Genomic DNA, 24599 nt, shown 5'->3' with positions numbered 1-24599 from the left:
GCAGAACGACTGATTATATTCTAATGACAAATATATAAATAAACTCTAATAAAAGTTTTAGGGAATTGAAGCAATAATTTTTTTATGTTTGCCACCCGTGATTTGATAGCAAATAAGCTATTAGTAATGAACAAAACATCATCGCGTATTATTATTTATATATTAGATATTTTATTTTTTATGTGAAATATCTCAACAAAAACACTACGTCAACTCCGTGTAAAAAACATTAAGTAAAAAAAAAAAAATAAATATAAATGCTATAAAATGTGTGATATTAGATTGAATCTAAGTAAATGGTATAATGAATAAAATTTATGTATAAGTAATTTATTCAAATTTAATAAAAATTGGTTATTTATATAAATTAATAATATGAATTATTTTAACTCAAATTGATCCAATTTAATTTACTTGACCGGAAACAATTTATTTATTGTAATGGTGCTTTCATTATTTATTACATAAATTTAGTAATTGGCTATACATTTTTTTGATTGAATCTTCCGGCCAAGTAAATTAAACAAATTAAAAAAATTAAATTGTACATAAGTACATTTTGTTTCCGAAAATTCAGCACCCATTTTATTATTCTATCGGCAGTACACCTACCTTTAACCAGAGGCATTTTTAATTTACCAGTTAATCTATTGGTAAATTTTTCAATATTTACATAAAATGGAAATAACTGTTTCGACTTTGGCTCTTTTCTTTTTACTGTTTTTTTTACTACTTCTTGTACCGTGTTAATACTGCACGGTTCAATAGAAGTACTATTATTACTTTCAACCACGTACTTAGACTGAGTAGACTCCTGATATTTTTTTTCGCATAGCTCGCGCCTTTTGGAGTTTAGTTACCATTTTTAATGTAGACAAAACACAAGTCACGCCTAAAGCGAGACGAAAATTGCAATTTTTAGCCACGTGGGCGTGGTGCACTATTATTAATTAATATAATAATAATAAAATGTTCAAAGACGGATAATCGAGATGCCGATTGGCAAATACAAATTATAATGTTTCTGATACCACGTGCATTGAATAATGTAGACAAAAGACAACAAGCTTGTACGCCGAACACGTGACGAAAAAACGAATTATCGATAGGCGATAGTGAACCATGTCAGTATGACACCATGTTTACGTGTTGGTGTGTTGTATGACGTGTCTAGCGATGTGGGAAAGCAATAGTAGTGGGAGAAGTACGCCGCCGTCGCAAGAATCCCCATCACCCATCCGGGGTTAGGTTAGGGTAACCTGTCCGGCGCGTGGCGATGAAAATAATATAAAATGATCACTTAAATATCCACAGTTTTTTGCTCATAACTAAAATATTATTCAAACGATTCCATTAAAAATTATAAAAGCACGTAGCCTATGATTTTCTCGATCGATTGATACCCCATTCTAACGATTTGGTCCATTAATTAGACCTACAGCCTTTAATAAAGAATACCAAAATATTAAAACGTATTAAATGGTATTAAATATACACGGTCGAGTGCTTAGCCTTCTTTTTTTTTTACTTAACTCGCGACACTACCGTGTCGCTGGATTCGCCCCTCCCCCCCCCCTCGGGGGAAAACTCGAGGCTGGATCCGCACCTGATTTATAATACGATTTATAAAGATTTAATCCATAAAATGTATCTATGGCATACTCACAGATATATGTTTATATATAAGTGGGCATAATACAATGTCAATTTCTTAGCAATTTAACAATCAATGTCGATTCAAATGTAGGTACAAATGTTATGGCTATAGGTTATAGGTATATTTAAATATTTTGCATCAGAAAAACTGATGATTTACAAATTCACTATTGTAAGTGTTGCGTTACTAGCGTTTCGTTTCAAATAAATAGAAGAGTAACGCTAAAAAAATTTAAAAAGAAGGGGGACGTTCCTGTACACGAGTATATAATATAATAAAAATGCATATAATGTCATATGTAAAATATGATACAAATTGGCGATTATTCTGAGTGTACGTTGCTTTGAGAAACTTGAACAGTGCATTTTGTAGTTGTATTTACCTATAATAACATGATTTAAGTATGTTAAATAAAAATACCTTTATGAATAACATGGCAACAACATGTTTATGATTTTGTAAACCGAAAAATTCAAATGCTATAAAACATTAATTAATTGTGTTGTCATCATTGGGATATTTTTCTTGTGGCATATTTTAATATCATGTAAAGAGATTAAATATTAAACGCTTTAATTGCGTTTAATTCGATTTTTTCCAATGATAACTGACAACTTTACTTGAATGCTCACATGTTATTCGGCTTTATACTTCTTACCCTACAATACAATATTAGACTTTCGACGTCGGAGGTGCAGGCGGATTGCACTTTCAGACATAGATTTTCATAATGTGATGATTGATAGCTAGACTCTCAATTACTATTTTTCGTATTTATTTATTCGACTTTAGTAGGTACCTATATTATCTATAAACCTTGGTAATAATTATACGTCGTTTAGCTAATTTTTACGCAGTGTCACCAACACTAATGATAATTGAATAATTATTTTGTACATTAATTGAGTAGGTACTTTTTCGGTCGAGCCAATGTTTACATTAATCGTCGCCTATGGAGTGCATGTGCTTTGCATAAGGCGCGTGTGCGTGCGGGATAATATAGACAATTATTATTAATTAACAATTATTTAACTTACTTGTTTGTAATGGGGGGGGGGGTAAGCAATTGTATTACTAATAAAAAACAATTAGGTACAACACACTGACACTGTATACATGGATATGTCATATGTTCAAGAGTTTATATTGTATAGTTATTCCTTGCTCACTGATAGTTATGATTATTACATTGGTATTACTATTACAGTACATACACTGTTATTATGAGAATACACATCATTTTGTTTATTAATACTGTTTATGTACACTTAAGAAAGAGTAGTTTAAATGCACAATAAATATTGGATACATATAGTATAATTATAGTAATTTAAGAGTTGTTTGTTAATCACATTGTTGGTCAATATAATGCAATAAGAATTCATTTTTATGTATTATATGTTATTAATTATTATTATTATTATAAATGTTATATAATAAATATAATAAATTGAAATTCTACATATGGTATACATGTACAAAATATTATATAAATATTAAATAATATATAAAAAAAAAAATATTTATGTTGTTTCAGAAACATAAGAAGTAATGATTTATGTTGAATACCTACTCTTATATCAATGCAAATGCAAACATAAATAATAATAACAATAATCATAAAAAAACAACTGCTACATGGCATGTACAATGTACTGCGTTTTATTTGTGTATTCTCTATTAATTATTTATTTTTACTTTTAATATATGTATGAAAATATAAAGTATAATGTTCGATATCAATAAAAAAAAAACATTATAAACAATAAAAAAATAATTCAGAAAAATCGATTTATTATTCCCAAAGAAATTACAAAATGAATTATTTACCGCCAATCCGCCGCCGTAAATGAGATTAAGACATTTGTTTTGTCCGTCCTCAACAATTGATAAAAATGGAGATAACTGATTTTTGCACTCGACCCTTCAAAACCCTACTATAAACCTAACCTATAATTTATAGTATTTGGTAATGCGTTTCGTACTTTATCCAAAACACCACATTTGACATTTCACATGGTCGGCTTACTCGGCGTTGTTGATTATTGATATTAATTGTTTATTCGAGAAAATATAATATTTAATTACCGCGTTTCTCGTACTCGTCATTGTTTTCATCACTTAATCGGACAATATTCTATTTCTATACTACGCTTCGATTTTCCATTTTTTATTATTCAGCAGGGTTCACGGCATATTTACTATCAAGCTTAATACTATTTAAATCGTACGTCATCGTTAGTCCATTTTATTTGAACATTAAGTATTGATTATAAAAAGGGTTCAGATTTCATTCAAAATAAAACAGTAGGTATACCCTACAAAATTTCTAATTACTAGGTATCTTAAAAAATATTTAATTTTAATGATTTGTGTTTAATGTTTAGAGTAAGTGAAAAACAATATTTCAATATGGAATCAATTGACGGTGTTCTTGATTCCACGAAAAATTCCAAGTAAGCATATACATTACTAATGTAAAATTACAAATTATAAATTTAACACTGCTTCTGTTTTTAAAGAACGTTATTCTCTATATAAGTTCTAACACTTGGTATTCTTATAATTTATAATATATGTATTATTTAACTTATACATTGCATCTTATTAAACTGTAGTTATACCTGTCTTATAATAAATAATTTGTTTTTTTTTTTGCAATTTATTTCAGGTATGATTATATATTAAACAGCCCAAGAGTGTTAATAATTCCACTTACTAGATGTGATCATCTAATCAATCCACCATCGGATACAGTAATTAAACAGGAATATATTCCCAACTGTTGACGATCATAATGATCAATCATCACAAATCAAGTAAGAATTGTAATTGTATCATAATATAATAAAGAACCTAATGATACTATATTGATTTTGGTAACATTTAAAAATAAATTATTTTCTTTTGTAATTTATAAAATATAATATATCTCTTAATAAATAAAAAGTTATAATATTATAATATGAATTTCTATAGTTATCAATAATTTTTAATAAATAAAATAATTTACATATCGTTCAGACGCTTAATAATATAAAAACATATAAATCTATAACCATTTTTTTATGCACATCAAAACTATACATTAAACATTCTAATTTAATATTTAAAAGATACTAATCAACAATACTCTGTACAAATAATTGCATATAAACATTTACTTAGCACAATAAACTAGTTTGAGCTAACTAAAGAAACTAAGTTAATTTAACTAAGTTTCTTAGGTTCTCAATTAGTTCACTTCTGCAATTAGGGACTATATATTATTTAATAGATTTGTCTCTTTTAGCTTTAAAAATGCTGATTTTATGTTATTCTCACCATGTATATTATAATTTATTCATGTATTTACAAAATGTTCAATTTATTCCAAACTTGGTTTCGGAACTCCGAATTTTACATTACATTATGTCTTCTTATGTTTTATTTTATTTTTTACGGTAGGTTGTGATTATTTTGATAATTTGTATTATATAATAGTTTTTTAAAATAGGATAAATTCTGGATCAGATAAAAGATTGATCTTGTATTCCTTCATTATTAAAGAACGAGCTTTAAAACCGTATTTAAATTAATTGTATTTTTCAAAGAATAATCTTAGGTTTCTAGAAGTTTTACCCATAAGAATTATTTTAATTATTGAACCCATCTTGATAGTTTTTTTTTTTTTTGCAAAGATTTAAATTTTTTACCAATAGGGAGACTAAAAATTAAAAAAATTACTAAAGAACTTAAATCATATTTGGGTGGGTTAAGTAATTATCCCCTTAGCTCCCTAGCTTTTTATTAGAAAAAAGGACACGTGAATATTATCATCACTTATCTTTTCCAAAAAATATAAAAATAAAATGATGTTATTTTATAGGACTGGATATGAAATCATAGAAAAAGTGGACAAAAATGGAACGAAAATAAAAATCGAAAGGGATTATATTAATGGTTGGATATTTGAAAGTATAGTTTCTAGAAGTTATTCAGGTATAAAAGAAAAATCAAAGAGATGTATCATTTGTAATAAAATGTTTAATAGAAACAAACATTTGCAAATTCATATGAGGATTCACACTGGAGAAAATCCTTTTAAATGTGAAGTATGTGGTAGAGTATATTCTCAGAAAAGTTCATACAAGAAAACATACTGGTGAAAAACCTTTTAAATGTGACATATAATCTAAGACATTTGCTCAAAAAATTTGTATCAAGAATCACATTACGAATATTCATTTAAAATACCTGTAAATGGTAATCAATCATTTCGTCATAAAGCATTATTGAAAAGTTATTTTATACACAATAGAGGAGAAAAATCTTACTAGTGAAAAATTTGCTAGTAGCCCAAGTGTCAATATTCATATAAGAATTTATAGGGATGAAGAGACATATAAATGTGATATATGTAATAAAGAACTAAGAAAAAGAACTACTGACGTAATATAAATGTACTTTCTTAAAAAATGTTATGTTATAAATTTGCGATTTAACTTTTTAATGATTTGTTTAAACATTTTTTTTTTTTTATTATTTTCTGAAGCCCATTTTATACTTAACTAGTTTCATATTATACAATTAAATTGATTAATTTTATGTTAGGATGAATTAAATGTACAATAGGATGTTAAATAAATATTAATACCTACTTGTAGGAAATTTCACCTTTATCTACTTATCTGTAATATACTATTAATTTTACTATTATACTATTAGTTTATACAATGAAATGTTTGTAATATATATGTAAGAAATATCTATAGTATTATATAATGACACATATCCAAGTCTATATAAATAGATTTAAATTCCTCGATCATAAATTATTTTAAAAATAACGAACAAAAAACTTTTCATGTGATTACATAAAAATTATAACTGTGATAACTGATAACTTAGTTGTATTTTTGAGTACTTAACACCACATATTTCTAAAAAGAACTGCTGCTATAAATTGAAGCACGGTTTTTGGTTGGTGTAATATTGGTATTTTATATTGCAGAAACCTATTGTATTGAAATTACTTGCTATGAAAAAGACACAAGCAATCAGTATGAAAAATATATCATTATTGGTATGAAAAAGATGACAAGTAATTGCTTTGCAAAAGATACCATGTTATTGCTATGGAAAGGATATCAAGTAATTGCTATGAAAAAGATACTAGACAACAATTGGATAATATGGTTCTGTTTGTACCAACAGTAAAATAACCAAATGTTATATACCTAATACAAATACATACAACATTGGTAATTATCACTGTAAAAATAATTTATACAAAAATAATATCATAAATAGTGTATATTTTCTTGTTTTTTTTTTTTTATTGTATTAAAGTACTTAATATTTATTATTTTATTAATGAGGTTTTTTTTTTTTTTTAATTTTCTTGAGACCTTGAAATAATAATTTGAGCTTTCCAAGCTACACAATATGTATATGATTCATATATATATAATTATGGTAACCTTTATGTTTTCTGCCTTCGCTTGAGTAACTGCTTTGTTACTATCGCATAGTGTAATGCTAATGACTAATTGAAACTTGAGTATACATAATCGGTTCATATCTTATTTCTTTCATAGCTTATTTCTATCATAATATAGTCCTCAACTGATATGAAAAAATTATTATTACTACTTGTTGTATTTTAAATTCTGAACAAAATAATGAAACTATTGATTTTACAGTGGAGTGTGTTTTGTATATGTGTGAAGACACTTTTTTTAGTAGAAAAAATACTTTGGTTTACAACTTCAATATTTTTTTTTTAGTAGAAAAGTTATTTTAGATATGATTAGAGTGCGGATTTCTATGTAATTGCATATTTCTTCCTATTAATATTTTTGGATTTTTGTTAGTTATCTCCATGAATCATTATAATTTGAAGCTAATGGTGAAATGTTTTTTTGCATATTTCTGCATATTTAAAGGTTATTGCATATTTTTGCATATTTTGGCAAAATTCAAAATTTATTGTATATTGAAGCAAAAATTTAAAAAAAATTAAAAAAATGTATAAAATAATATTTTGGCAAGTAGAAAAATTAAAATTAAATTTCATAGTCACTAAATAATAATTTATGTATATATTTAGTTATAAGATAAATAATCGATACGACGTAAACTTAATTGCTCTTGCTGTATTCATCAGTTATCGACATACCAGTATACAACTGAGTTTCGTCGCTTGTCGTTGTCTGTAAATTGTAAATATGCCAATACTAAGTAACTTTATTAAGTTGCTTCAAAAATATGCCTCAATGACTTCGATTGACGTCGAACGTTCGTTCTCAGTCTTTAAAAATATGTTAACCGATAAACGACACAGCTTCAAGAGGAGAAAAACTTGATATGCATATGATTATTCATTTTAATAATAAATAAAATTTTATAAATAAATTAAGTTCAGAAAATTTTTAAAATTTTTTTTATTAAGTATTTAAGTAATTAATTATTATAAGTTTTATTGTAAGTACATTTTAAATAAATAAAAAATTCTTGCATATTTTTTACATATTTTCATAATTTTGACTGCATATTTTTTACATATTTTTATGATTTTGACTGCATATTTTTTGCATATTTCGATATATTTAAGTGCATAAAAATCCACGCTCTAATTATGATTATGATCTTAGGAGGACGACTGGTTTAAATACCAATAAACCTACACTGAAATTGCATTAATCCCTGTAGTTGTGAATACTCACACGTAATTTAACAGTCATAACTCATAACTCATAAGATATTGTTAAATATAAGGTATCTTAAATAAAATAATGTAGTACAACATATATTTTTTATTGTATTGAATATATAAATACAAATTAAATTATATCATATTAACATATCGTTATGTATTACACTTCAGACTTATGATTTATTATAATATATATAATACAGTTAAATTTTTGAATCAGATAGTTTATAAAATAACTAAAATGTGCAGGTAATGTATATATTTTATACTTTAGTTACTTATTTTATACATTATTTAGCATCACTTCGTTAATGTGTCAAATTGTACATAATATTATCACCATTTACCAATAACGCTGTTGCCCGTGCAATGTCTTATCATTCGTTCTTTTTGTATCAAACATAAATTACCTCATTTTTATTCATAAATAACAGAATTTAACACTTTTACTATAACTTTTAGAGTTAACAATAATTAAACATAAAATACATTCAAATAAAAATATTAGAAATATTTTTATAGGTACTTTAAAAAAAAAAAAAATCAGTTCATAAATACTTAATTTCTAAAACTTCACCTATATATTATGTCTATTCTATTCATGCAATGATAAATCATTTACTTGAGATCAGTCATTAGTTAAATTATAATCATGTATTCATCGACACTTTTTCTATTTTGTAAATGATTACATATTACAACATTTAAGTTGTAACTCATTTCTAACAACTAATAGTTAGTATTAAGTATAGATCTCTCTATTGAAGTTAAAAAGACAACTCTTTAGTGACTAGTTATTGTCAGGTGGCAGATGAACATCACTCATTTTTACATACCATGTTATCTGTGTATACACCTGCTGTAGTGGTGTATAATTAAGCCATATATACAGGTATACCCCTGTGAAATAGTCAGCTGCTGAGTTGTTTTTTTAACTTGAATAAAGTATAGTTAAACATTTTGTCTATTTTTCAAACTTTTTTGTTTGACTATTATGTAAGTTAATGAATTTCTTACTAATTTAATAACCTTAGTAATTAAAGTATCTATTACAAAACTTAATTTTTTCAATTTAATTTTAAATTAAGATTTTTGAAATGATAAACAAAATGAAAAATCTCAATAATAAACTATGTATAATTTACTTTGGTTTAAACTAGTTAAACTAAATAAAAATACAGTAGCATAATAGTTAAATACAGTGAAATCTCTAAATACCAGAATTCTTGGTTGCCGAAATTTTGTCCGCTATTTAGAGTGAGGAAAGGGGAGGAATTTAATGAAAAAATGTACATTATAAAAAAAAATTGTACTTATATATTTGTATTATTTTGTATGTTTATAAATATTTAAAATTATTTAATTGCATGTCATTTGTACTTTTGTACTTATTATTTAAATCATGAAAAAGTAATTAAAGGTAAAAAACTAATATATAAGAAAAAGAATCAGTTACTTTAGCCTGTTTAAGGATTTAACATGTAGTCTCAATTTATATGTCAAGTTATTATTTATTTCACAGGGTGGAGAACAATGAAGTATTATGTATCTCAATAGAAGCAATTTATTATGCCCTTTACTGCCAACAAAACCCATCTTTATTTGTTTAATGTGCAATGTACATTGCAATAAGATAAGCTTATCAGACAATTACGATAAAAATAATCAAAATCTAGCACTAAAAGTGTCACTTATTTAGAGTGTTTGATATGTAGAGGTTTTCCTATAAATAAGTAGTAAAAATGTCCCCTTTCCCAAAAAATTGTCCATTATTAGAATATGTCTGCTATTTAAAGGTGTCCATTAAGGGAGTTTTCACTGTGTACATAAAAAAAAATATATTACATATAACGATAATTAACATTAATCTGATCTGTGCCACTTTCATGATAATCACTGCTGCTAAGCCACAAATGATTAAATTTATCAGTTATACCAAATAATGAGCCACCAATCCATGCCCCAAATCTTCTATTAATTGAATTGACAGGTGCAGTTAATTTAAATCTTGTATGTTTTAAATCCGTAGCAATATCACAGTATAATCTCCGTGCAAAACCCTTGATATAGGTATCAGTACATAAATAACATTCTCTTTTAATATACAAAATACATGTTAATAACTTACTTTTATCAAAGAATTTCCACCAGTAAGTATAATATTGTCATATAATACATTTCTCAAGTTTCTTTTACACATTGATACAGAGAGGTGAACAAGTTGACTTAGGCCTAACCAAGTTTTATGTTCATTATCAGGATTGAATAAGACTTCAGGTATTTTAAACCTTTCATCGCCAAATATCTAAAATAAGTAAAATTTATTTCATTATTATAACTATTATTTTAAATTAAATCTAATGATCTAATCATTTAGTAATAATATTAATAATAATAATCAATAGCTTAATATTTTTATTATTTCAATATAATAAAATCAGATATTACATTAATATTGGAAAAACATAATATATAAAAATTACTTGTTTATCAACTATTAATATATACCTAATTAAAGACTATTTAATGTTATTAAGATCATTAAGAGGATGTTTCACCTACATGTATAGTTTCCATCTTCCTTAGGGTCAGATTTAAGCGCAGGCTAAGATATTAGGATTGAATCACCATTTATCAAATTTTAAGTTAAGAATATTATCTAGGGTATTTTATAGGCTTTTATCATAGACATATTAATAAATTAATATATATTAATTATACATTATATATATATATATTATTATTATTTATATATTATTTATTTTTATTAATAAGTCTATGGCTTTTACTGATGTTTTATTTTTAAAATGATTTATAGCTATGTAAAATATTATTACTTTAAAATATTCATAACTTGCTATGTCTAACTATGTCCTGACATGTAGATGTTTTTTTCCAAAATATTCTTATCTTTAATTTTGATAATAGGTAAATCAACTCTAATATTAAAGCTAACAATATAAAATGGATTCTGCTGAACCTATATATGGTGTTATACATTAATAAGACGGAAACAACACATGTGGGTTAGGCGTTATTTGAAGTAAGTAGTTACAATAGTTTTAAAATTTGATTTTGTTGTTTTAATCAATTATAAAATAGGCTGCCTTTTTATTTTTAATATATTTCATAAATAGGGTATGTTTCTGAATAGTATTTAACTTAAAACGTCTAATTTATTGTTAAATCTTAAAACTAGATCCCAAACTTGTAATCAAAAATGTATGAGTAATAAAAGTTTAAAGTATAAACAAATATTTAATTATTGTTGACTTAGTAGTTTTTTTCTACATATTTCTAAACTTATAAATTATTGTATTTTTTAATTAAGTTATTTAATTTATTGAAATTATTTTTAATATGAATAATTTATCAAATTATAACAACAATCAAAACTTATAACTAGATTTTAGATTTTTTTTTTTTTTTAATACCTAAATAATAATCTATGTTAATAAAATAAATAATGCAAATAATATGATAGGTATTTGAATAAAATATTTAGAAAATATGTTAACATATTGAACTATGTTATTTTAAGTTGCGTACAAAAATATTCAGCATGTTATTTTCATTAACTTTTTATATGTATACATTTAAAATTAATGATTTATGATTTAAGTATTACCTGATTGTATCCATTAGGAAACTCATAATGACAAGTTGGATAGTTTAATAATACATCATTATCAAGTGGATTTTCAGCTACTTCTAAAACGGTATGCTGAAAGTCTTCAAGAACTGATTTACGCATGTAGTTATGCCAAGCATCAGTTACTTTAGGGAGTGTATTTTTCATAGACCATATTGGTACTTCTCTTGCTTTTACTCTTTGTTTTTTAGCAACAAGGTAATGTGGAATAATATCAATTTTATTTTTCTATAAAATAAATTTAAAAAATTATTTTAAACAAATAGATAGGTAGGTAGGTTGGTACAAAGGTTAAAATTTGACTTACATCTAAGTACTCGTCACATCTTTTTAGCATTTTATCTCCTCCCATTGAAGTACTGACAATAGCATTACACATTACATATCCTTGATGTATTGGGATGACAGATGTATGTGTAGCACCACTATCAACAATAACACCTGTTGGGATGCTACAAGAAAAAGCTGCTGCTGCAGCGTTCTTGCAAATTATAATTCCTGGCACTTTGTATTTTTCAAACATTAACTCCAAAAGTTTCTCTCTTTTTTGTTTTAAATTAAATGGTGCTTCAGTAAATAAAACAGGATGATGCTTAGGATCAGTGAATAAACATTTTGAATAAGCATAATCCATTAGGTATTCAAAAGCATCCCAATCTTCAATCATGCCTTTTTTCATAAAGTTTTTAAGTTCCATGCCTAAAAATGAAACATTAATTGAGATAAAAAAAAACATTTTAAAGGGTAATCAATAATCAGTCAAATTATCAGATTTTAAAGTCAGGATTCAATTTTTTATTATCATACAAAAATAAATGTTAAATATATAATTCACGTAAGACAATAAATCCAAAAACACAAATTATTCATAATAGGTACAACAAAATTTAAATTAAAAAATTTAATTAAATTAAAACTTTAGTATTTCAAATTTTCTTGTACAATATATTATAATTGTTCAAATTACATAATATTTTAGTGCACTAAAATTATCACTGTTACCAGCAGATTTATCATTTATAAATCACATAAAAACAATTATTTGAGTTTTTTGATTGAATATTTTGTATTTTAAGACTTGATAATTTTTCTCAGACTTTTATTCGATGGTATAAAAATGAGTTCGGACTTTTCGTCCCACCTTTTTCAAATCGAACTATTCGTTCGGAGTACGTTTTAAAATTTACCTTCACGCGGGACACACAAAGTGTTGGTGTCCACATAATACGTTAAATCCTCTTTGATACGATCATTACGTGCGGTCGACTCCGTGCCATCCAACAAGCTACCGATCACTGCTGGTATATCCGAACTTGGTGAATTGCTCTCAGAGTACCCAAAACGTATTGAATGAGATCCCACATCGAACACTATCGGATTGTGTGCGCTAAAGTTATCAAACCTGCCAGCACTCATGATTTAAATATTTATTTATAATGAGCACCACATACACGAGGATTAACTACGTCCTAACCACTTGAGTGTACTGACGATACTAACCACGATCCGTGATTCACAGTCAGTGGATGGATATCATTGATAACAGTTCTATCTATAACTCTGATACTAACCGAACCGTTCGGTCGGCCGGCCATTGATTGTTAATAGTACGATAGAGGCCGTATACTTACGCATCTCGTCGAGGAAGGGACCATATAATTTTTAGGTATGTACTATAGGTACAAACACTTAACGATTAACATATGCATGAATAGCGCATCTCATCTAGAGATTTTCCGTTTAAAATTTATAATTTATATGCGTCAAATTATTTACACAGTGCATTAGACTCCATCCACAGTAAGCATTTTATCAGGTGATACCCGATTAAGCATGACCGTTATCAGCCGACCTTTTTGATAACCCAAATTGAGCACGATAAAAAATAAATAAATATTGTGTACAACGTTATCAGATTTTCACTGATATGTATTTTGTGTAGATTACTTATAGGTAACTAACATATTAGTTAAAAAAACTCCCACGGAAGTTGAAAATAACTGGGATAGGTAGATAGAAAATCAGAATTTTATCTACAACGATTGTTCATGCTATTGTATGTAACTACGCTGTAAAAAGACTTGGTCACAGTTAGTCTGAGATGTTGTCTCGTACTCGTGATCCTTCAAATATAGTGTGTATTTTGCAAATTTCACGATTTTTATAATAGAAAATAATGAAATACAAATTATTTTATCTGAGAGAGGCAAAGTGCAAAGAGTTGGCAAATGTTTGAGTTTTCAAGTAGGTACAGGTTTATTGGGTCGATAAAAAACCTATAAGAGATTTTTATTTATAAATATTTATGTTCATATGTATATTATTTTTGAATAATAAAATTCTATGGTACAAAATGGTACCTAATGTCACATCTATTTTCGTGCTAAATCGTATTGTTATTTAGGTTTTTTTTAGATTCTATTGTTTTGTTTGATTTCATCCGTGCTCAATTGGATTTTGTAAAAGTTCAATCGTACTCAATCAGGTTCTAGCTATTAGATCAGGCACGTATACAAGGGGAGGTTGGGGGTTGGCCCCTCCAAAAATTAGTTGTGTAGTTTTGTTTATATCATCACTCATCGATAAATTTTAATTATTGTAAATTTTTTTATGACCCCCCCCCCCGACATTTTTTTTTGTGTTTGCGCCTGTATTAGATCTAAGGGATCGATATAATTTTTGTTATTATTATATCTCATTCTATACCTAGACTGTGAAATGAAATTAATTTCGTACTTTCTTACTTTTCCCACACATCTCCTTGTCACAACCTTGTCTATGACTGTTATCTGATATTACATTAGGTATATGATCATAAATTGTATGATATAGTCAAATTAATAAATAAAAATAATGATATACCTATAATGAATAGGTTTTATATTTGTGAGTACATTTGTAATCAATTATGTTTGAGATTGTAATAGAAATTAGAAAAGTTTCAAATCACAGTTTTTATTTTTATGATATAAATTTATTTCACTTAAATTTCAATGATTGAATTTTGAGTTACTAAAACATTGGATGAGTAATTTAACTCACTTTAAAAAATTCATATGAACATTTAGTACAACTTTACCTACTCATAGACAACATACCATTCAACATTCAATTAACAGTTCTTAATTGGCTTGCCAAAGGTTAAATATTTATACAGTGCCAATTAAAATTGAACCTAACAGTATTATTATAATATCGATGGCTGTGAACTAAATATATGTAGTTAAATCAAAATCAAAATAAGTTGAATCTGGTAATGAGAGATAAACAAAATTTGAAGACAAAATCCTCATTTCTTTATTTTGTTATAAATTAAATCATTCTAAACCAGTATACATCTCGCTCATCCAATGGTTAGGTTAATACTATAAAGTGTTAGATTTAATTTAAATAACTTTACAATATAAATTTCTTCATTTATTAGGTAGAATAGTAGATAGAGTACTCAACTGTTTTACTACTTACAACATACTTACTAATCTATTGTTTAACTAGGAACTTATTAGTTTAAAAATGTATTAAAATATAATATACATAGATAATTTTCTACTTATTTCCAATTTCAACAGATTCATATTTCACTTCTTTAAGCCCCAAATATACGTATACATTATTAAATAGTTTTCATGTAGATATTTATTGAATACATGTACCAACTTCCTTTAAAATATTATGTACATTAAACTTTTTAAATTTTGAACAATCACTCAAATTATTATACTTACCTAAAAATATAAACTAGCAATTTGTGATATTTTAACAACAATTTTAAAAAAACTTAAAAATATAAAAACATAAATATTATTTTTGAACTTTTATTATTAATAATTATAAAATAATTTATTTAATAAATTATTATGTAATAATGTATTTTACCACTAATTGATAGTTTTAAAATTTAATGTTTGTGATACTTTGTTTCTCTGCATTTGTTTAGTTTTACTGTTCTATAGGAACAGGTATATAATACCTATTGCCATAAGTATAACTTATATTATCCTATATGATAGTAAAATGTATATATCATAAATAAATAATTTATAAATACATTTTAAATATTGGAATCTAGTTGAATCTTATTAGACGCCCAATTAAGATATATTCAATTTATCAGATAGATATTCTCTAAAAAACAACATAAAATCAATTGTTATAACTTTAATTTTTGTTTTAAATATTTTTATAATATTCATAGTTATTATCAATCATAATAATATATAAATCACATAATCATCATAATGCTCAATAAATGATTTGTTTTATATATATATCTGCAATCTGCATTTATAAATACAAAATATTCAAATGTGATTTTATAAATGTGTAAAATAAATAATATAAAATGTATACCAAAACTGAAAAAGGTAAAAATTGAAAACTCCATATATGCTTATAAAAAATTATATAGATAATTTATTACTTAATATAGAACAATATAGCATTTATAAAATATTATACCTATTTACAATAGAAATTGTTAAGTAGAAAAATACAAATATGTTTATTATTATGGTTATGTAATTCTTAAAATAATAATGATTATGTTATATATCACATTCTAACATTTATAAAAATTATATTTTAGTGGTGTAATATACATATAGTTATATGCAATTTTCAGAAGAAAAAAATGAATGATGACCAACTGGGTATCAAAATTGACAAAAATGAAAACCCACAGAGAAAATGTAATCTAAGGATCTGTTTACATTAATTGAATATGATGTACACCAAGCCTTCAAAAAATAAAGTTTAAACTTTGAAGGTTGAATATTTTAAATAAACAAAGATTTTCCTATATTATTACTTAACTTAAGCTTATTTTAAATATAATAAAATATTAGTTCTGTTGATCAGTTTTTTAATATATGTCTTAAGATTGTTTGACATAAGCATGTAATAATTTAAAATGTTAGTATAATCCTGATTGTAATTTAGATGTTTTTCATATTCAAATACTTATGAAAAATTTAACTAAATAACTAAATCCTTTTAATATTTATATAATCAGTAATCAATTAACATTTCTATTAAGAGTCTAAATATTATATTTAATAAGTTTGTGTACTGAAATAATTATTTTTCGGATTATACGAGTTAATAATGTAAAATACTAAAAACAAGTTAAATTTTATAGTTTGACTTAGACATTTCAAGATCATTTAATACAAAAAAAAAAATACAAACATTTTATGCTGTTTATTATCAATTGTTAAAATGTTAATACATGTAAAATATTCATTAAATAAAATTCCATAATCTAAAAAATTTATCTAGGTATGAAAAAATATAAAAAAGTTTAAAATATGTATTGATACTAATAGAGTTATACATAAGAAGTCAAAAATGTATAATATCGTGTACAAAAATAATTAAAATTTGTCAATATAAATAAGTAGTAAAATTTTTAAATTAAAAAATATACATATTTAAGTATATTAATTTATCAAATACAATTATTACTAAAAAATTATATTTTTTTTTCACAAAATGCATTATTCTTAATAACATTTATAATGGTTTATTCAAAATATTTAACAATCTAAAATATTGAACAGGTAGTAAAATACTTTTTCTATAAATATTAAATAAAAACAAAAAATGTAAATTTTATCGGTAGGTACATTATTAAAACTACTTTACCCTGTACAACATAATAAACTGTATTAACTTAGAAAAATAAAAGCCAAAAGGAATCTTATAATAATCTATACCTAATTATTATTTTTAGTAAGTATTTAAAATATGCTCTATTTTATTTAAAATCTTAACACACAAATAATGTTTAATCACCAATAACAATAATCGTCAATATGTCTTTGAAAATATTAATTATGTCTATATAAATGGCTAATACTCCAAGTATATATTCTCTTGGAGTGATTGAATATCTATGGTTATTGCCAACCATAATTTGGGTGTCATAAATAAGATACATTGAATATATTATTGAGCCTACACATGCAGTTATGAGAGTCATTAATTTTCCAGGGATTAATATAACAACGGTAGATGCAACTAGTAAAATTATTATAGCTACCATTAAAAAACTACCCATGACTGTAAAATCTATTTTAGTTTGAAGAGCAAATATTATGAAAGCAAAACATATTATTGTAGCTATGCCTAGAGCCAAAAGTACTTGATTGGGATAGTACTGAGATACAGACACTGCTAATAAAAATGATAAAGCTAAGGTAATTAAAAACAAGAAAATATAGTTAACAGGACTCTTACGGCGTAAATATTCACTACAAGCGAGTGCAATTAAAATACCTAAAGTAGTAATACTTGTGATAATACTAAGGCAAGGATATGATTTTAAAATAATTCTAGTGGGTTCATGAAAAGTTGCCATCGACAAAAATGTTGTAGCGATTATCAATTGGCACATAACAATACTGTAAATTTTACTGAAAGAATAAAAACAATAATGTATAAATATCTATCATAAATACAACTAATAATATACAACTACCATAATGTATTATTGATAAGTAAATTAAAGTTACCATAAGAAGTTTTTGCGTATAGTTTTATCTCTGAAGCCAATGTCCATCTCCATGCTTGATATGATAATTATTCACAAATCTATTTAAAAAATTTAATCAATATAATATATTTTTATAAGGTTTCTACCAATCAATTTTACTATGTAAATACATATATAGCCGACAGGAAAAAACACAATTAGATAGGTAAGTAATTAAAATCTAAACTTACCAATTAAATTAAAGTAATGTGGACTTGCAACTTTGTGATACGAGTATGCGATTGATAAAGACACGGATCACGGATCGCTTATGAGACGTAAGTATTCGACTAAACAGTAAACAGTACCGGGAGATATGAGCAATGAGCGGGTGATCTTCAAAGATAAGGCCAGAGGACTTCTCCCCGCCGGACTGGTACCTACCTATAATACGGCCGTTTGGCAAATCAAAGAAAAAACATAAATAATAACGAAATTCGTGTGATTTGTTTTTCCATGATTATTTTTCAAATTTGAAATCGATGATGTATCATCGAATACAAAAAAAGATCCTGAGGAGAGACGAATCACTAGGTATTTTATGTTATGTTTTTCAATATTACTGTTAGATAGGTAATTTTTTTCACTATTGGTATTACAGTTGATTGAATTATTTTTTCCAAAAACATATTGCACCTGAAAATATAACTGTATACCTATCTATAAAATATAATAATTTTAAATTTATTTACAATGTATATGTATGTATACCTAACAAAATTATTATTATTATTATTCATTGTTTAAATAATATCCATCCAGATTTAAAATATAAAATATTGATAAAAAAAAAAACTGTGCATAATTAAATATTTTTTATTTTTTATTTTTATTTATTTATTTATTTTGTAAATTTTTAAGTCTTAGCTATAAGTAATTACATGGTTATCCAATCAAAATTTTAACTTTAAATGCTTATAAATATTAATTGTGTCAATGTATTTTAAATATTTTTATATTTTTTTTAAGGATAATTTTTGCGGGATTTTAAATTACATTTTCAAGATTTTTGACTTAGTGAATTTCTTATCAACATTTATAAAAATAACACTAAAAAGATCCAAATTTATTTTATCCAAAACCACCTTCAAAACTTAAAATCGAAACTCTGCTTTAACTATTTATCGTGTATACCTATTACCTACACTCGCATCGTGCTAATAAATTAGTATAGATATCAACAATAGAAGAAATAACATAACAAATTTAATGAATAATTTAAATTGATACATAAAAAGTTTGTTAAATTGTATTATACTTAGTTTATATATACGCAAACGATTTTATTATAATTAGGTTATTTTAGAGCAGGTATTAAAAATTGGTCCCCATAACTTGATTAAACCACCTCAAGCTATTTTCCTTCATTTTATCTACAAGTAATGATACTCTTACACCTCTTCCAATAATTAAATTTTTATTCTATTCTCACATCCTATCGGATCTCATAAAAAACATTGTGGATATAGTGGATATACGTTCAACTTTTTTTTTATTTTAGTCCCGCGCGTAAAAACAACCCATGTAAACACCTTGTATTAAATGCTTATACTATTTAAAAGAGCATACATTTTTTAACAGATATATTTATAGAGAAAAAAATTTAAATAAAATAAATTGAAATGTTTAATAACATACTTTACATACTTAGCTTAAAAAAGAGTCAATTATACATTTATACCATACTATATAAGTAATGTTAATATAAACATTTGTAAAAATGTCAATTATCTATGGTTTTTAAACTATAATAATACTTATAATTAAAGACCGGATTTAATTGATATAACAACTTTTTTTTGCATTTAAGATAAATCAAATCTGATCAAATACGTACACGATTTGTATTAATTGCAGTCTTTCTATTTAATTTTATGTTGCAATTTTTGAAATTTTTTGCAATTTTTTTATATTTTACGTTATTAAATGTACAAATCAATATTTCTTAACTAATTTTATAATATAAAAATAATAAAATTATCGTGGATTTTCATTATTGGTTAGATTATTTGATCTAAGAAGTTTAAAGGTGTAATAAAAGCATAAAATATACGTGGCGATATGGACTTCTATAAGTTGTAATAATGATATCGATAACAATAGTTTATTATCCGTTACGATTACAGTTTTTAAAATAGTCTGTATATTCGAATTGTTTTAAATATGCGCCAATAACCCGTGTGGATATTGAAAGATAATTTTCTTTATATAAATATATCTTAAGTAACCGACGATATAATTTTAAGGAACACAATTCAGAAATGTATATAATTATAAATTTTAATTATTAAATCCTTTCAACAACTTTTTTATTTTATAATTTGTAAATGCCTATCATGTTTGTAAGAAAATAAATAATAATTATACATTTTGTAATATTTTAAGAATACATTTTATAATGCAATATTATTGTATTATTTCCATTGCAATTTTGATGTATTTTTAGTGCAACAAAATCCGGTCTTTACGTATAGTATACTAGTATACAGTATTTTAATGCTACAGTTATAATTGGTATTTTTTACCTTTGATACCTTATTACCAATAACATCTTCTGTTCTACCAGAAAAGATATTCAAGTTGACGGTTGAAGCATTTTAATATTCCAAAAGTGATGGCTGACGATCGACACAAAACAGACATTTTTGTAATAATAATACATTCATATCTCCACTCGGAATCTAAATTAAAATATTCATCATAAATATATAATAGTAGTTAACTTTATGAAAATGTAGAAAGTCTTATTCGGTTGATGATTTAAAACGTCTACGACTCAAATTTGAAATCAGCTAAGTTTACCATATTCACATCGAATTGAACACAATCATGCAATCAAACAATAGAAACCCAAAAAATATATTAAAATATTGTACAGAAATATATGCAACATTGTGGTATATTAATTTATTTTCATACATAAAATAAAATAAATATGTTTAAAAAAAAAAAAACAAGTTTTATACATTTAAATATAGGTACTGTCTGTTTTTTTGTGTATTAACCAGGAACTAAGATATACATATATATATATATATATTATGTCCATGGTATTAACTTATGCTGTGTTAATTACTATAGAAATATAGATTAACAATGAGAAAATTATATTTGACATTGGACATCGTAGGTACTAGGTAGTTGTTAGTATTAAAAGTTTTAAAAATATAATGTACTATTTGTGGATATCGGATAACAAATAAAATTCGTACTAACAGAATTATGGTTTCACTTTGAACACTTGGCCACTTAGCGATACAAAAATATTAACTTATATTAATTATATTTTCTTACACACTATAATAGTTATGTCGCATGGTAACCGGTTATAAATATTATTATTTGAGTAAAAATAAATTGTGTTCGTTTTAATTGTTAAATGCTAAAAGTGGTTCAATTAATGATAGGTATAGATGAAAATATGTCTAACACGCCTAGAAAACCTAGTAATATTGACTATGTGGAAGAGGGGGAGTGAAAGGCGCAAATAATCTCAACGCCGGACTGGATTCGCAATATACGCCTTAGAATATAGATCATTGATACAAAAATACATTTTTATAAGTATTATATAAAAGTATTTTTATATAGTCGATGATAATAACAATAATAATAATATTATTATCTAACTTTATTTACAAATATTTAAACTTTAAATATCCACAAAAAACAACCTGCAGTAGAATAATAATTTGTATAGAAATAGTTATAAAAATATTTTTCTTTTCATTAACATTCTTCTATGCTGAGAATATCGCTCATAGTTTTTGATTATCTGGTCCGATTAGAGTGATAGGTAGGATCAGGTGTTAGGAGCGGTAGGGTGGCAAGTATGTATATTGCCTATAATAGGTACCTATATGTTATAATATGATTGTTGAAAGCACCGTGCTGGGCTTATCAAAAACACTTTTTGAAATGCATTATACCTATATGGTGTTTTTAATGCTGGAAACCGGATTATCGCTGATAAACACACTTGTATCCTATTTGACAAACGATAGTGTACCTACATAAGGTCGGGTATACTAATGGATTTAATACATATAATATAGGTAATATGTATACATTTTTTTTTATTCGTAGAAAGTTTCTCAATTAAATTATTTATACCTATTATTATTATTTTTTTTTTTTAGTTTTTTCAGATGATGTATAAACCCAACAGCACGCCGTCGCTCCGACGGCATAATATTATAATTTAGAACATAGAAGTTTAGATAGTAAGTACTAGATGCATACTATTATTATTATGTGACTATTAACGAATGTAAATCAGTTTGTATGCATTTTAATATATTTTTATTTTTTTTTCAAATATTATACTACAACATAAATTGTATACATTACGAGGACACTGATATACACCGATCAAATAGATAGGTATATGTGGATAACCGAAGAAAACATGTAGGAACCACTAGCATTTAAATTAAAATATAGAAAAAAAAGCCGACGAGAGTAAAAATAATAAACGATATTCTTAACTTAACATTTATAATTGAGTTAACTTACTGTAGGTAATATTAAAATTAACAACACAAAATGTATTTAACATAATATATTATAACATACGATGAAAATATTACAGAAAATATCTATATTTGTTTCCTGTTTTTTCTATTTCAAATTATGTTGACGTATTATCAACGCTATCGGTTACAAAAATCCAATAATATTATTTCATAAATTATATGATTACAGGATTATAATCACATTATTTATCAAATAAGTTTTAGCATTTTTTTTAATAAGCTATTATTATATAGGTAGGTACCATGTAATATTATTCAACGATATCGGATACCTACTGTTAGAAAAACAGTTTTTTTCCTAAATAAAACGAAGTAGATATGATGTATGATATATGATATTGTGTGCAATTTTTGTATAATAGTATAATACGTATAATTTAAAATATTATTTCACAATTTATTGTAAAATAAACTGTTAAGATATAGACTGATAATAATATACTACCTCTCGGTCCACCCTTTTTACCTTTAAGTAGGTACTGTTAGTTTACAAAAGAAGAAAATAGTTGAATGTAATATCCATGTAATAGCGCCTTAGCGCCTATTATTATAATATGAATATTGAATATATTAACATTTACTATACGATTTATATAACGCACTTCGTCTTATTTAGAATATTCCTTTTTAAAAGTTAGGTCATCGTACCCGCATGATTATTGTCTCTCTTTTATAAACGCATAATGTAACAAATCGGATTCTTACTTCAGTTTATTTAAATTTAATATTTGAGCAAATTTACATATTATCAAATTTGTAGAGGAGTCTGTGACTGTGATCGAGCAAAATGTTTTTTGTCACATGATTATTTTAAAACGAGTTAAAAAAAAAACTGTTTACTTGAGCACAGTTTATATTGTCCTCTACAAATCGGATATTACGTTAATTTGTTATATAATTATATACAAATAAATGAGCTGCAATAACTATTAATAAATTAATTAGTAAAATATTCCATTTAGATTTGTTATATTTCGCGTGTTTAATTATTAAAATATCATTGCATAATATTCTTACTTTTAACATTTGTAATACGTCAATTCATTGTAATACTGTAATTAACAGAGTAAAAAAGAAGCTTATGAATGTAATATTTATTATCTAATGGTAAGTGTTACTAAGAATTTAAAAAGCACTTGTACAAGTACCTACAATGTAAAAATAAAATGTTTTACTCGTTCCAAGAATACCGATTATTGAAAGAATTACTATAACAGTAAAATACTTAATATACAAATTACAGATGATAATTTTATTTAGTTCCGTAGAGTATTCAATTTTTGATATTTTGATTAATTAGTTCCATAAATTAAACAAACAAAAAAAAAAAAAAATATGAAAGGACTATTCTTCATGAAAATATATTGAATGATTGAAAAAAAATTAACTTTCTTTTGTGGATCTATAGGTAAAATTATCTTTTATAATTTACATAACACTAGATTCGACTGTAAAAAGTATTATTAGGTCGTATTTTTGGAATCACCAAACTATACGTTGTTGGCAATCGAAAATGTAATTATAAG

At 25.1% G+C, this 24599-nt stretch overlaps 2 protein-coding genes across 2 annotated transcripts; both read right to left on the bottom strand.

Annotated features, from left to right (window-relative positions):
* Positions 1-9541: 9541 nt before the first annotated feature.
* Positions 9542-13819, bottom strand: LOC126551796 (actin-like protein 6B). Its single transcript, XM_050206000.1, has 5 exons — positions 13194-13819; positions 12314-12705; positions 11983-12234; positions 10483-10659; positions 9542-10414 (listed from the first exon to the last, which is right to left on the bottom strand). The coding sequence occupies exons 1-5, from the start codon at positions 13420-13422 to the stop codon at positions 10196-10198; spliced, it is 1269 nt and encodes a 422-aa protein (XP_050061957.1). The 5' UTR covers positions 13423-13819; the 3' UTR covers positions 9542-10195.
* Positions 13820-17627: 3808 nt separating this feature from the next.
* LOC114128583 (protein lifeguard 1-like) lies at positions 17628-18912 on the bottom strand. The gene is made up of 3 exons (XM_027993127.2): positions 18730-18912; positions 18519-18597; positions 17628-18419 (listed from the first exon to the last, which is right to left on the bottom strand). The coding sequence occupies exons 2-3, from the start codon at positions 18569-18571 to the stop codon at positions 17792-17794; spliced, it is 681 nt and encodes a 226-aa protein (XP_027848928.2). The 5' UTR covers positions 18572-18597; positions 18730-18912; the 3' UTR covers positions 17628-17791.
* Positions 18913-24599: the final 5687 nt, after the last annotated feature.

This window comes from Aphis gossypii, chromosome X, assembly GCF_020184175.1.
Source record: "Aphis gossypii isolate Hap1 chromosome X, ASM2018417v2, whole genome shotgun sequence".
NCBI lineage: Eukaryota > Metazoa > Arthropoda > Insecta > Hemiptera > Aphididae > Aphis > Aphis gossypii.
The sequence above is the reverse complement of the archived record's forward strand: the minus strand, read 5'-3'. Positions and strand labels throughout refer to the sequence as shown.

Excerpts from the sequence above, each read along its gene's own strand:
- LOC126551796 (XM_050206000.1), bottom strand. The coding sequence starts at position 13,422 with ATGAGTGCTGGCAGGTTTGATAACTTTAGCGCACACAATCCGATAGTG. Across the intron at positions 12,706-13,193 it reads TTTGTGTGTCCCGCGTGAAG|GCATGGAACTTAAAAACTTT; the intron begins GTAAATTTTAAA and ends TTTCATTTTTAG. Across the intron at positions 12,235-12,313 it reads GATGTGACGAGTACTTAGAT|AAAAATAAAATTGATATTAT; the intron begins GTAAGTCAAATT and ends TTTATTTTATAG.
- LOC114128583 (XM_027993127.2), bottom strand. The coding sequence starts at position 18,571 with ATGGAGATGGACATTGGCTTCAGAGATAAAACTATACGCAAAAACTTC. Across the intron at positions 18,420-18,518 it reads ATACGCAAAAACTTCTTATG|TAAAATTTACAGTATTGTTA; the intron begins GTAACTTTAATT and ends TTATTCTTTCAG.